The 13,973-nt window shown below is 53.2% G+C and overlaps 1 protein-coding gene across 3 annotated transcripts in view; it reads left to right on the forward strand.

Annotated features, from left to right (window-relative positions):
* The first annotated feature begins 2,198 nt into the window (after nt 1-2,198).
* Nucleotides 2,199-13,973, forward strand: part of LOC135270206 (cyclin-Y-like protein 2) — a 281,562-nt gene continuing 269,787 nt past the window's right edge. For 2 of the 3 annotated variants that reach the window (XM_064365551.1, XM_064365552.1), the window contains exons 1-3: nt 2,199-2,351; nt 9,148-9,305; nt 11,226-11,376. In XM_064365551.1, the coding sequence (XP_064221621.1) occupies nt 2,324-2,351; nt 9,148-9,305; nt 11,226-11,376 (337 nt within the window). In that variant the 5' untranslated portion in view covers nt 2,199-2,323. The remainder of the gene's footprint in view (nt 2,352-9,147; nt 9,306-11,225; nt 11,377-13,973) is intronic. The other variant, XM_064365556.1, reaches the window with a different exon arrangement.

The raw sequence follows: 13,973 nt of genomic DNA on the forward strand, positions 1-13,973 counted from the left end.
ACACTCACCTGGGCATCTGTCTTATCCCGAAAAGCATCAAAGATTTTCTTGATGGCCACGACCTCACCTGTTCTCCGGTCCACTGCCTTCCACACAATGCCGTAGGCCTGGGAAGGAGTGCCACGACACAGGGTCAGCCCCTTGCCCCACCATCCCCTGCCCACCCAGACTGCCCCTGCACACATGAGGCTCCTCCTTCCCATTCTGGGTCCCCAGAGGGGATGGGAGTGTGGGCTCCACAACTGCAGGCCACCCTAGACTCGTCTGACATCTTCCAGAGTAGGGGAGGCAGAGGGGAGGGTGAGAGCTGGCGAGGCCCTGGAAAAAAGGAGGCCACAGAAGGGAGCATCTGGGCAGGAAATGAAGCTCGGGATGCCCTGCCATCCTTCCAGCTGCCAGGCACTCTCCCTCCCTCTCTCTCACACCCACCTAGCCCCTAGTCCCGTTGGCCCCACCTTCAGATTCCTTCAGAATCTAGCCCCTGCCACCCTCTCCGCTGCCTCCACCCTGGTCCCAGCCTCTGGCATCTGTCACTGGGTGGCTGCATTCACCCCTTAAGGAATCTCCGTCTGCCACTCCCTTGCATGCCAATAGTGGGTTCTCAACACAGGGGGCAGGGTAGGCCTTATATAGTGACACCAGCAGCTGCTACAGCTCTGGCGTCAGCAACAGTGAAAACCAAAGTCCTGGAAGTTTCCCGAAGCCCCCACACAGTTGGACCCCTCACCACTCATCTCTCCATCTCTTACCCAGTCGCACACAAGCCTGCGCTGGGCCTCAACTGAGCACCTGCTGTCTGCACTGCCCGGAAGGATCTTCCTCCCCCTCCCCCCGTGTGCTCACTCAGGCACACAGATACACTTGGCTCTGGCCTTCACTCTGCACCCACCCCATACCCGCTCAGGCCCTTCTTGGGACTCGCCCCTGTGCTCCTGAGCCCGGGGTCTGCCCTCCCTCTCAGTGACTGAGGCACGGGCCCAGCCTCCCCAGAGCGTCCTGTGCACCCAGGAAGCGGGCGACTGTGGGCACATGGGAAGTGGGGCGCCAGGATCCCTCTGCTTGAGGCTGCTGGGGTCCTGGCTGTCACCTGCCTCCAGGAGCCGGGATCCTGGGAGTCACGGTCGTGTCACCCCATGAGGAAACAGAGGCACGAAGGGGCTCCAAACCACCCCTCCGCCTACGGAAGAGGCAGGACGCCAGCGTGTGACGGAATAGGCCTCGGAGGGGACCAACCATCCCCCGGAGGTATTCTCTCCGCCGGGGCGCTCCTCGGAGGGCAAGCGCGTCCCCGGGCACTCACTCCCTTCCCAAGCGGAGTCAGCGCGGGCGGCGCCCCGGCCCGGCCGGAAGGAGTCAGCGGAGGCGGGCCCCCGGCCGGAAGCAGTCAGCGGAGGCGGGGCCCCGGCCGGAAGGAGTCAGCGGAGGCGGGGCCCCGGCCGGAAGGAGTCAGCGGAGGCGGCGCCCCGGCCCAGCCCGGCCCGGCCCGGCCGGCGGGAGTCAGCGGACGCGGCGCCCCGGCCCGGCCCGGCCGGCGGGAGTCAGCGGACGCGGCGCCCCGGCCCGGCCCGGCCGGAGGGAGTCAGCGGACGCGGCGCCCCGGCCCGGCCCGGCCGGAGGGAGTCAGCGGACGCGGCGCCCCGGCCCGGCCCGGCCGGAGGGAGTCAGCGGACGCGGCGCCCCGGCCCGGCCCGGCCGGAGGGAGTCAGCGGACGCGGCGCCCCGGCCCGGCCCGGCCCGGCCCGGCCGGAGGGAGTCAGCGGACGCGGCGCCCCGGCCCGGCCCGGCCCGGCCCGGCCGGAGGGAGTCAGCGGACGCGGCGCCCCGGCCCGGCCCGGCCCGGCCCGGCCGGAGGGAGTCAGCGGAGGCGGCGGCCCGGCCCGGCGCGGCCAGAAGGAGACAATGGAGGCGGCGGCCTCTCCCGGCCCGGCCGGAAGGAGTCACCGGAGGCGGCAGCATGGCCCGGCCCGGCCGGAAGGAGACAACGAAGGCGGCGACCCGGCCCGGCCGGAAGAGTCAACGGAGGCGGCGGTCCGGTCCGGCCCGGCGTGGCCGGAAGGAGTCAACGGAGGCGGCGGTCTGGCCCTGCCCGGCCGGGAGGCGTCACTGGACGCGGGGGCCCGGCCCTGCCCGGCCCAAAGGAGTCACCGGAGGCGGTGGCCTGGCCCGGCCCTGCCGGAAGGAGTCAACGGAGGCGGCGGTCCGGCCCGATCCGGCCGGAAGGAGTCAACGGAGGCGGAGGCCCGGCCCAGCCGGAGGGAGTCAGCAGAGGCCGCGGCGTGGTCAGAGCGAGTTTCTTTGGAGAAGCCGTGGTGGCTTCCACGTGATGGTGGAGGACTACGCGTATCTCTGGGGTAAGTGGCGGGGACTTGTACCCCACCGGGAATCCTCCAGACCTCCCTGCTCCTTCTCCGCGGCTCCGTGCTTTCCAGTCCTGACTTCTTTGTGGGCCTTTGGGCCCCAGTCGTCCGTGTGGGGGCGGTTGTAGGGTGCTGGCTGTGACGGTGTCCACAGCCCTGCCGGGGAGGCTGTGTCCATGTCTGACCTGCATCCAGCGTCCAGGAGTGCACAGGTCCTGAGCCATGGTGAAGTCTGGGACCTGGGTCCCTCCGAGCCCCACGGCCCTCTGAGCTGGAGTATCCTAATTTTCGTTTCTACCTACAGCGTATGAGTTCCCTTTTTCTAAAACCACACCTGCATTCCTCCTCTTTTTTTTTATTTATTTATTTATTTATTTATTTATTTATTTATTTATTGCATTTTAGGTTTTGGGGTACATGTGAAAAACATGCAAAGTTGTTGCATAGGTGCATTCATGGCAGTGTGATTTGCTGCCTCCCTCCCCCTCACCCATATCTGGCATTTCTCCCCATGCTATCCCTCCCCAACTCCCCCCCCCGCTGTCCCCCCCCACTCCCTCGCAACAGACCCCCGTGTATAGTGCTCCCCTCCCTGTGTCCATGTGTTCTCCTTGTTCAACACCCTCCTATGAGTGAGAACATGTGGTGTTTGGTTTTGTGTTCTTGTGTCAGTTTGCTGAGAATGATGGTTTCCAGGTTCATCCATGTCCCTACAAAGGACGTGAACTCCTCATTTTTAATGGCTGCATAATATTCCATGGTGTATATGTGCCACATTTTTCCTGTCCAGTCTATCATCGATGGGCATTTGGGTTGGTTCCAGGTCTTTGCTATTGTAAACTGTGCTGCAATGAACATTCGTGTGCATGTGTCCTTATAGTAGAACGATTTATAATCCTTTGGATATATGCCCAGTAATGGGATTGCTGGGTCAAATGGAATTTCTATTTCTAGGTCCTTGAGGAATCGCCACACTGTTTTCCACAGTGGTTGAACTAATTTACACTCCCACCAACAGTGTAAAAGTGTTCCTATTTCTCCACATCCTCTCCAGCATCTATTTTCTCCAGATTTTTTAATGATCGCCATTCTAACTGGCGTGAGATGGTATCTCAATGTAGTTTTGATTTGCATTTCTCTAATGACCAGTGATGATGAGCATTTTTTCATATGTTTGTTGGCCTCTTGTATGTCTTCTTTTGTAAAGTATCTGTTCATATCCTTCGCCCATTTTTGAATGGGCTTGTTTGTTTTTTTCTTGTAAATCTTTTTTAGCTCGTTGTAAATTCTGGATATCAGCCCTTTGTCAGATGGGTAGGCTGCAAAAATTTTTTCCCATTCTGTTGGTTGCCGATTCACTCTATTGACTGTTTCTTTTGCCGTGCAGAAGCTGTGGAGTTTGATTAGGTCCCATTTGTCTATTTTGGCTTTTGTTGCCAATGCTTTTGGTGTTTTGGTCATAAAGTCCTTGCCTACGCCTATGTCCTGAATGGTTTTGCCTAGGTTTCCTTCTAGTGTTTTTATGGTGTTAGGCCTTATGTTTAAGTCTTTAATCCATCTGGAGTCAATTTTAGTGTAAGGTGTCAGGAAGGGGTCGAGTTTCTGCTTTCTGCATATGGTTAGCCAGTTTTCCCAACACCACTTATTGAACATGGAATCCTTTCCCCATTGCTTGTTTTTATCAGGTTTGTCAAAGATCGGGTGGTTGTAGATATGTTGTGTCGCCTCCGACGCCTCTGTTCTGTTCCATTGGTCTATATCTCTGTTTTGGTACCAGTACCATGCTGTTTTGATTACCGTAGCCTTGTAGTAGAGTTTGAAGTCCGGTAGTGTGATGCCTCCTGCTTTGTTCTTTTTGCTTAGAATTGACTTGGCTATGCGGGCTCTCTTTTGGTTCCATATGAAGTTTAAGGTGGTTTTTTCCAGTTCTGTGAAGAAGGTCATTGGTAGCTCGATGGGGATAGCGTTGAATCTGTAAATTACTTTGGGCAGTATGGCCATTTTCACGATATTAATTCTTCCTAACCATGAACATGGAACGTTTCTCCATCTGTTTGTGTCCTCTCTTATTTCGTTGAGCAGTGGTTTGTAGTTCTCCTTGAAGAGGTCCTTTACGTTCCTTGTTAGTTGTATTCCTAGGTATTTTATTCTCTTTGTAGCAATTGTCAATGGCAGTTTGTTCTTGATTTGGCTCTCTTTAAGTCTATTATTGGTGTATAGGAATGCTTGTGATTTTTGCACATTGATTTTGTATCCTGAGACTTTGCTGAAGTTGCTTATCAGTTTCAGGAGATTTTGGGCTGAGATGATAGGGTCTTCTAGATATACAATCATGTCGTCTGCAAATAGAGACAATTTGACTTCCTCCTTTCCTAATTGAATACCCTTTATTTCTTTTTCTTGTCTGATTGCTCTGGCTAGAACTTCCAGTACTATATTGAACAGGAGTGGTGAGAGGGGGCATCCTTGTCTAGTGCCCGATTTCAAAGGGAATGCTTCCAGTTTTTGCCCATTCAGGATGATATTGGCTGTTGGTTTGTCATAAATAGCTTTTATTATTTTGAGGTACGTTCCGTCGATACCTAGTTTATTGAGAGTTTTTAGCATAAAGGGCTGTTGAATTTTGTCGAAGGCCTTCTCTGCATCGATTGAGATAATCATGTGGTTTTTGTCTTTGGTTCTGTTTATGTGGTGAATTACATTTATAGACTTGCGTATATTGAACCAGCCTTGCATCCCCGGGATGAATCCTACTTGATCATGGTGGATAAGCTTTTTGATGTGCTGTTGCAATCGGCTTGCCAGTATTTTATTGAAGATTTTTGCATCTATGTTCATCATGGATATTGGCCTGTAATTTTCTTTTCTTGTTGAGTCTCTGCCGGGTTTTGGTATTAGGATGATGTTGGTCTCATAAAATGATTTGGGAAGGATTCCTTCTTTTTGGATTATTTGAAATAGTTTCAGTAGGAATGGTACCAGTTCCTCTTTGTATGTCTGGTAGAATTCGGCTGTGAACCCATCTGGACCTGGGCTTTTTTTGGGTGGTAGGCTCTTAATTGCTGCCTCGACTTCAGACCTTGTTATTGGTCTATTCAGGGTTTCGACTTCTTCCTGGTTTAGGCTTGGGAGGAGGCAACTGTCCAGGAATTTATCCATTTCTTCCAGGTTTTCTAGTTTATGTGCATAGAGTTGTTTGTAATAATCTCTGATGATGGTTTGAATTTCTTTGGCATCTGTGATGATATCCCCTTTATCATTTTTTACTGCATCTATTTGGTTATTCTCTCTTTTCTTTTTTATTAGTCTGGCTAGTGGTCTGTCTATTTTGTTGATCTTTTCAAAAAACCAGCTCCTGGATTTATTGATTTTTTGAAGGGTTTTTCGTGTCTCTATCTCCTTCAATTCTGCTTTGATCTTAGTTATTTCTTGTCTTCTGCTAGGTTTTGAGTTTTTTTGATCTTGCTCCTCTGGCTCTTTCAATTTTGACGATAGGGTGTCAATTTTAGATCTCTCCTTTCTTCTCATGTGGGCACCTATTGCTATATATTTTCCTCTAGAGACTGCTTTAAATGTGTCCCAGAGATTCTGGTATGTGGTGTCTTCGTTCTCGTTGGTTTCGAAGAACATCTTTATTTCTGCCTTCATTTCAGTGTTTATCCAGTCAACATTCAGGAGAAAGTTGTTCATTTTCCATGAGGCTGTGCGGTTCTGGGTTGGCTTCTGAATTCTGAGTTCTAACTTGATTGCACTGTGATCTGAGAGACTGTTTGTTATGGTTTCCGTTCTTTTGCATTTGCTGAGGAGTGATTTACTTCCAATTATGTGGTCAATTTTAGAGTAGGTGTGATGTGGTGCTGAGAAGAATGTATATTCTGTGGATTTGGGGTAGAGAGTTCTGCAAATGTCTATTAGGTTTGCTTGGTCCAGGTCTGAGTTCAAGTCCTGGATATCCTTGTTAATTTTCTGTCTCGTTGATCTGTCTAATATTGACAATGGGGTGTTGAAGTCTCCCACTATTATTGTGTGGGAGTCTAGGTCTCTTTGTAAGTCTTTAAGAACTTGCCTTATGTATCTAGGTGCTCCTGTATTAGGTGCATATATATTTAGGATCGTTAGCTCTTCTTGTTGCATTGATCCTTTTACCATTATGTAATGTCCTTCTTTGTCTCTTTTGATCTTTGTTGCTTTAAAGTCTATTTTATCAGAGATGAGAATTGCAAGTCCTGCTTTTTTTTGTTCTCCATTTGCTTGGTAAATCTTCCTCCATCCCTTTATTTTGAGCCTTTGTGTATCCTTGCTTGTGAGGTGGGTTTCCTGGATACAGCACACTGATGGGTTTTGGCTTTTTATCCAATTAGCCAATCTGTGTCTTTTGATTGGGGCATTTAGTCCGATTACATTTAGGGTTAATATTGTTATGTGTGAATTTGATCCTGTCATTTTGATGCTAGCTGGCTGTTTTTCCCATTGGTTGATGCAGATTCTTCATTGTGTTGATGCTCTTTACCATTTTGTGCATTTTTGGAGTGGCTGGTACTGGTTGTTTTTTTCTATGTGTAGTGCCTCCTTCAGGAGCTCTTGTAAAGCTGGTCTGGTGGTGATGAAATCTCTGAGTGCTTGCTTGTTCTCAAAGGATTTTATTTTTCCTTCACTTATGAAGCTTAGTTTGGCTGGATATGAAATTCTGGGTTGAAAGTTCTTTTCTTTAAGGATGTTGAATATCGGCCCCCACTCCCTTCTGGCCTGTAGGGTTTCTGCTGAGAGATCTGCTGTAAGTCTGATGGGCTTCCCTTTGTGGGTAACCCGACCTTTCTCTCTGGCTTCCCTTAGTATTTTCTCCTTCATTTCAACCCTGGCGAATCTGACGATTATGTGCCTTGGGGTTGCTCTTCTAGAGGAATATCTTTGTGGTGGTCTCTGTATTTCCTGGACTTGAATATTGGCCTGCCTTGCTAGGTTGGGGAAGTTTTCCTGGATAAGATCCTGAAGAGTATTTTCCAGCTTGGATGCATTCTCTTCGTCACATTCAGGTACACCTATCAAACGTAGATTAGGTCTTTTCACATAGTCCCATATTTCTTGTTGACTCTGTTCATTCCTTTTTACCCTGTTTTCTCTAATCTTGCCTTCTCGTTTTATTTCATTGAGTTGATCTTCGACCTCTGATATCCTTTCTTCTGCTTGGTCAATTCGGCTGTTGAAACTTGTGCATGCTTCACGAAGTTCTCGTGTTGTGTTTTTCAGCTCCATCAATTCGCTCATATTCCTAAGTTGTCCATTCTCGTTAACATTTCGTCAAGTCTTTTTTCAAGGTTCTTAGTTTCTTTGCATTGGGTTAGAACATGTTCTTTTAGCTCACGGAAGTTTCTTATTATCCACTTTCTGAAAGCTGATTCTGTCATTTCATCACGCTCATTCTCCATCCAGTCTTGTTCCCTTGCTGGTGAGGAGTTGTGCTCCCTTGTAGGAGGAGAGGTGTTCTGGTTTTGGGTGTTTTCATCCTTTTTGCGCTGGTTTCTTCCCATCTTTGTGGATTTATCCACCTATCGACTTTGTAGTTGCTGTCTTTCTGATTTTGGTAATTTTAAGTCTGTAGTAGCTGAACTCATAAACCCCCTTTTCTTCCCCCTAGGTGGTCTGTCCCAGGGAATTAGGGCGTTATGATTTTCCGCTGTTGCAATGGTTTTCCCTGCCCACAAGGTGGCAGCCTAGTCACACTCAGCCTGCAGAGGCTTCGTTGAGCTGCTGTGGGCAAATTGTCCTGGGAACTGCAGGGTGTTTCCCGGTGGGTGACGCCCCTCCTCCACAGAGCTGGACCGTCCCGTGTTCAGCCGTGTTTCCGGAGGCGTCCTCTTTGCCCAGGAAACTCTTGGGTTGAGTCCCTGCCTCAGCTCCCCTTGCTGGCCCAGAGGGGATCCGGTCTCGCTCACTTTGCACAAGGGGCCGCTGCTCCCTGCCTCGGGTGCAGGCAGAGCAGCCGCGCCAGTCCAACCAGCGGCGCTGGCAACCCGTGGCGCGCCCTTGCCCGGGAGTGTCCTGGCTTGAATCCCTGCTTCAGCTCCCCTTGCTGGCTCAGAGATGATTCAGTCTCTCTCGCTCTGTACGTGGATCCGCCGCCCCCCACCTCAGGGCGTAGGCCAAGCGGCGCGCCGCTCCGCTCAAACCAGCGGCGCTGGTGACCCGTGCGGCTCCTTCTCCTGTTAATCCCCTGGTCTGTGGTCAGTAAAAATCTGTCTGGAAATGCGGCCTCCACTCACCCTCTGCGCCTTCTTTCGGAGCTGCGATCCCGACTTCCTCCTAATCGGCCATCTTGAAAACCTCCCCCTTTTTTTTTTTTTTTTAAGAGACTGAGTCTGGCTCTGTCACCCAGGCTGGAGTGCAGTGCCGCAATCTCAGCTCACTGAAAGCTTCACCTCCCGGGTTCAGGCAGTTCTGTCTTAGCCTCCTGAGTAGCTGGGACTACAGACACCCACCACGATGACGCCTGGCTAATATTTGTATTTTTAGTAGAGATGGGGTTTCACCATATTGGTCAGGCTGGTTTCAAACTCCTGATCTCAGATAATCTACCCAACTAGACCTCCCAAAGTGCTGGGATTACAGGCGTGAGCCACCTTGCCTGGCAAATTGCATTTTCCTAATGAATAGCTCATTTTGAGGACGTAATCTCTTATCTGTTTTTGGATTTTGTGTCTGCAGAATTGTCTGGTCAGGTTCTAGATTGGATTTTTTTGCTACTTTGTAGTGTTTTTCTGTGTGTGTGTACACGTTGGTCTCACCATTTCAGATTCTTCTGAGTTCGTGGGCCTACCTGCTCCGAGCTGGCTTAGAGTTGAAGGAGGAGTAGCTGCCCATGCTGGAGGCTGGAGCCTGGAGTGTGCAGTATCCCCTCACCTCGCTGTTGCAGTTGGTGGCGGTGACAGAGACTGCAGCGCAGCTGGAAAGGTAAAAAGATGGTGGGATAGGTTCGCCATCCTGGCCCGCACAGCCTGAGGCATGGGGGACGGCTTGCGGGTGCCCTGCCATGGGCAGTGGGCACTATCCAGGGTGTCACTGCTGGTGTTGCGGGGGCTGGTTGGGGGTTATTTGAGACGCCACTGCCCGCATAGGGGAGAGGGTTGGGGGCCCTTTCCTGGGATGTGCTGCCCATTGCTGGGGGCTGGGATGGGACCTGTCCCAAGCGGTACTGTCAGCAGCAATGGGGTATCTTGTGGGCACTGTCCAGGGATGTACTGGCCTAGGTGGGGGGTGAGTTGGAGGAGCTGTCAGGTCTGGGATGGGTTGGTGCCGCTGTGGGGTGCAACACTGCCAGCGGTGAGGGATGGGTTGGGGGTGTTATCAGGTGTTACGTTGCCCCCAGTGGGTGGGGAGTGTGGTATCCAGGACATCATTGCCTGTGTCTGGGAGCTGTTTGGGGGCACTATCCAAGGCTGCATTGCCCACATGGGGAGCAGGTTGGGGGTACTATCTGGGGCTGCAGTGCTGGCGGTGGAGGATGGGTTAGGGTTCTGGTGGGGTGGAGGGGTGGTGTTAAAGGCGCCATGGGGACTACACTGAGACAGAGGTTGGGGGGCTTGTCGGGAGAGCTACACAGGGTTGGACTGCCTGTGGAGGGGGGGTAGAGGGTCGGTGGGGGAACTGTGGGGGCCGGATACACAGCCCGAGTGGTGGAGAGGCGGCGGGTGGGTCAGGTGCTCCCAGGGATCTGCACTGCCTGGCAAAGAGTGGGTGAGTGTGCTATTTCAGGCTGCGTGCGTGGGTTGTGACAGGGGCAGGTTGGGTGCATTATCGGGCTACCTGAGCTGTCCATGGTGGTACTTCCCAAGGTGGAGAGGGAGTTTGGAGTGCTCTCTGTGGCTGCACTGCCCAAGGCGGGGGGTTGGTTGGGGGCTCTATCCAGGGCCGCACTGTTCCCGACGGTGAGTGAGTTAGGGCACCCGCTATTGAGGGTTGCAGTGCCCGCAGTGGGGGGTGGTTTGGGTTCCATATGGGGCATCACTGCCTGCGGTGGGGGTCTGCTTGGGGACCCTATCTGTGGCTACACTGCCCACCCCAGGGAGCCCGTTGGGGCGCTATCCCGGGCTGTGCTGCCCATGGCAGGGGGTTGGTTTGCGGGTGCCATCGAGTGCTGCAGTGTCTAAGGCAGGGGCAGGTTAGGGGCTGCCGTCGTGTGCTACACTGCTGGTGGTGGGGGATGGGGTGTTGGCACTGTCTTGGGGCTACACTGCTGGTGGTGGGGGATGGGGTGTTGACACTATCCTGGGGCTACACTGCCGGTGGCAGCGGATCAGGGGCTCTGTCGGAAGCTGCCCTACCGGTGGCAGGCGATGGAGGTTTCAGTGACAGCGGTGGTCTCTGAGAGAGGAGTGGTCCTGCTCTCCCCGGACTCTAAAGGACCATCTCCTCCTGCGTGGCGGGCACATGTTTCTGTGAAAATCCTGATCACAGCAGGGCACCCAGACCCATCATGGTTCCCAGGCCTGAGCCCTCACATTGTGTGCTGCAGAGCCTGCCAGGGATGCCCAGGCATGCAGTAGCAGACACCACGGGGTGACAGGGGCCTGTGGGTGGAGGTCTCAGGAGTGGGAAGCAGCACATTGGTGGGGAGGGCTGGCTGGGTCTGAGTTTCTGCTGCTCCTGCTTCCCGAGCACAGCCTGGGTGGTCCCAGTGGTTCCTGTGGAGCAGGAAGCCCAGGCCCCATCGTGTCTCCAGTCTCCACTCCCTAGCCAGTTTGGGCCAAAAAGAGATGCTGTGGACTGTGGAGGGTGGGTGTGAGTGCCTTCGCTGAAACTGGCCCGTGCCACCCGGTGGCCAGCAGGACAAGGTGGGGGTCTAACACTACCACTCTCTGTGTCCCGTTCTAGGCTTTTCCGGCTTTGCCCGCCCAGCTGCTCCATGCCAGGAGAAGGCAGAGCCATCTGCTGCATGCTGGAGGCTGGAGGCTGGAGCCTGTGGCACCACGGCTCGCCTCGCTGCGGTGGGTGGCAGCGACGGAGACTGCAGAGCGCCGGAGAGGTAGGAGCGTGGCTGGCTGCCACCAGGGCAGGGACAGGGGTGCAGAGGTGGCCAGGTGGCAGCCTCTGAGGCGGCCTCAGTCCCTGGGTCTCCCCCTGCTGGTTACTGCAGGCAGAGCTGGGGCTGCCACCACTTCTGCCGCGTCGTGTGCAGGTGGCAGCTACGGTTGAGCCCGTGGCAGAGGGTGGCAGTGCCTGTTCCCGCCCTCCTCCTTTTCCTTTTTGACCCTGGTTCAGGGTGCTGGTCACAGGTGCTGGGTACCCTACAGCCACTGAGATGGGACTGGATGCCAGTTCCAGTCCTCCTCCTGCTTCGAGGCCTGATTTAGGCACCGCAGCAGGATCTGGCCCTTGGGTCCGCATTGCTGCTGGAGGCGGGCAGGATCCTGGGTTGCCACCACACTGCTGAATGCCATCTATAAGTGGCAGGTGCAGCAGAATGCACGGGAGACTGCAGGGCTGGTCTCAGACAGCCTGGGGGTCGCCCAAGGCAACTCCCCCTACCCTATGACCTGTGCCTCCTTGGCCCAAGCCCAGAGTGGGGGGTCGCGGGCTCTGGGCCCACTGCAGCACCCACGATGAGGCTGAGCGCCGGTTTCCATCACCTTGCAGCTGTGCCGCCGACAACCTAAATTAGGCGCCGTGGTGACATCTGGTCCCGGGTTTCCTGCTGCTGGTGGGGGAGGACAGGGCCAGGGGTTGCCACTGATAGTGACTTGCACCATTTCCAGGTGGGAGCTGTAGCTGAGGCCCTGGCAGATTCTGGCAGGGCTGCTCCCCGAGGGCGTTGAGGGTCGTGGAGCGTACCGCCGTCCCACCCTAGGGTCCACTTTTCCTTGGGCCTGGCCCAGAGCACAGGTTTGCAGGCGCTGGGCACTGTGCAGACACAGAGTTGTGACTGAGCGCCTCCTGCCCTCCTGCATCTGCGGGCTGACTGTGGCAGTATCTGTTCCCGGGTTCCGTGCTACTGGGGCCAGTGTCCAGGGATGCCACCGCTGCTGCCCCATGGCATGTGTAGGCTGCCGCGGCAGCTGATCCCAGAGCGGAGGCTGTCAGAGCTGGTCCCAGATAGCCTGAAGGTCGCCTAGTGCACCAGCAGAGAGCGCCGTGGGCAGGCAGGGGCATTATGTTGGCTTTGAAGAGGATGTGTTTTGCCAGCTTGGCTTCTTTACTGAGAAAGCATTGCCAGGGCCCTAGAAGTCTGCAGTCCCAAGGGCTAGGAAGCCACTTGGAGACGCTGTACCATCAGCACCCACTTGGATCTGAGGCAGGAGGCACCACAGAGAGGTGGCGAGCTCCCCGTCACCATCGGCGCTCAAGATATGACTGAGCTGTACTTCGATCAGAGGTTGCCAAGCAGCGTCCCTTGCACCAAATACAGCACCCCGACGTGCTCTGTTTGGCCAGCATAGTGTGTCATAACAAATCTGAGCCAATGTTGTTGTTGTATTTTGATTGATCTATTTCACTTTAGGTGCGTACTATATCTGGCATGTCTCTGCCCTGCCCCCCCAACTGTCCCCTGTGTGTGATGCTCCTCTCCCTGAGTCCACATGTTCTCGTTGTTCAACACGCACCTATGAGTGAGAACATACGGTGCTTGGCTTTCTGTTCTTGGGTCAGTTTGCTGAGAATGATGGTTTCCAGATTCATCCAAGTCCCTACAAAGGACACGAGCTCATCGTTTTTTATGGCTGTGTAGTATTCCATGGTGTATATGTGTACCACATTTTCTTTGTCCAGTCTATCATTGATGGGCATTTGGGTTGGTTCCAGGTCTTTGCTGTTATACACAGGGCTGCAATGAACATACGTGTGCATGTGTCTTTATAGTAGAATGATTTATAGTTCTTTGGGTATATACCCAGTAGTGGGATTGCTGGGTCAAATGGAATTTCTATTTAGATCCCATTTGTCTATCCTGGCTTTTGCTGCCATTGCTTTTGGTGTTTTAGTCATGAAGTCCTTGCCTATGCCTATGTCCTGGATGGTTTTGCCTACGTTTTCTTCGAGTGTTTTTATGGTGTTAGGTTTTATGTTTAAATCTTTGATCCATCTGGAGTTAATTTTAGTGTAAGGTGACAGGTAGGGGTTCAGTTTCTGCTTTCTGCACATTGCTAGCCCGGTTTCCCAACACCGTTTATTAAACATGGAGTCCTTTCCCCGTTGCTTGTTTTTGCTGGGTTTGTCTAAGATCAGATGGTTGTAGATGTGTGGTGTTTCTTCTGGGGTCTCTGTTCTGTTCCATTGGTCTACGTCTCTGTTTTGGTACCAGTACCATGCTGTTTTGATGGAAGAAATGGATAAATTCCTAGACACTTGTACTCTACCAAAACTAAACCAGGAGGAAGCTGAAACCCTGACTAGACCAATAACAAGGGCTGAAGTAGAGGCAGCAATCAATAGCCTACTAACTAAAAAAAGTCCAAGTCCAGGTGGGTTCACAGCCGAATTCTACTAGACGTACAAAGAGGAGCTGGTTCCATTCCTTCTGAAACTGTATCAAACGATACAAAAGGAGGGACTCCTCCCTAACTCATTTCATGAGACCAGCATCATCCTGATACCGAAACCAGGCGGAGGCTCAACTAAAAAAGA

This window comes from Aotus nancymaae, unplaced genomic scaffold (assembly GCF_030222135.1).
Source record: "Aotus nancymaae isolate 86718 unplaced genomic scaffold, 86718_ANA_hifiasm-v0.15.2.pri h1tg000006l, whole genome shotgun sequence".
NCBI classification, from domain to species: domain Eukaryota; kingdom Metazoa; phylum Chordata; class Mammalia; order Primates; family Aotidae; genus Aotus; species Aotus nancymaae.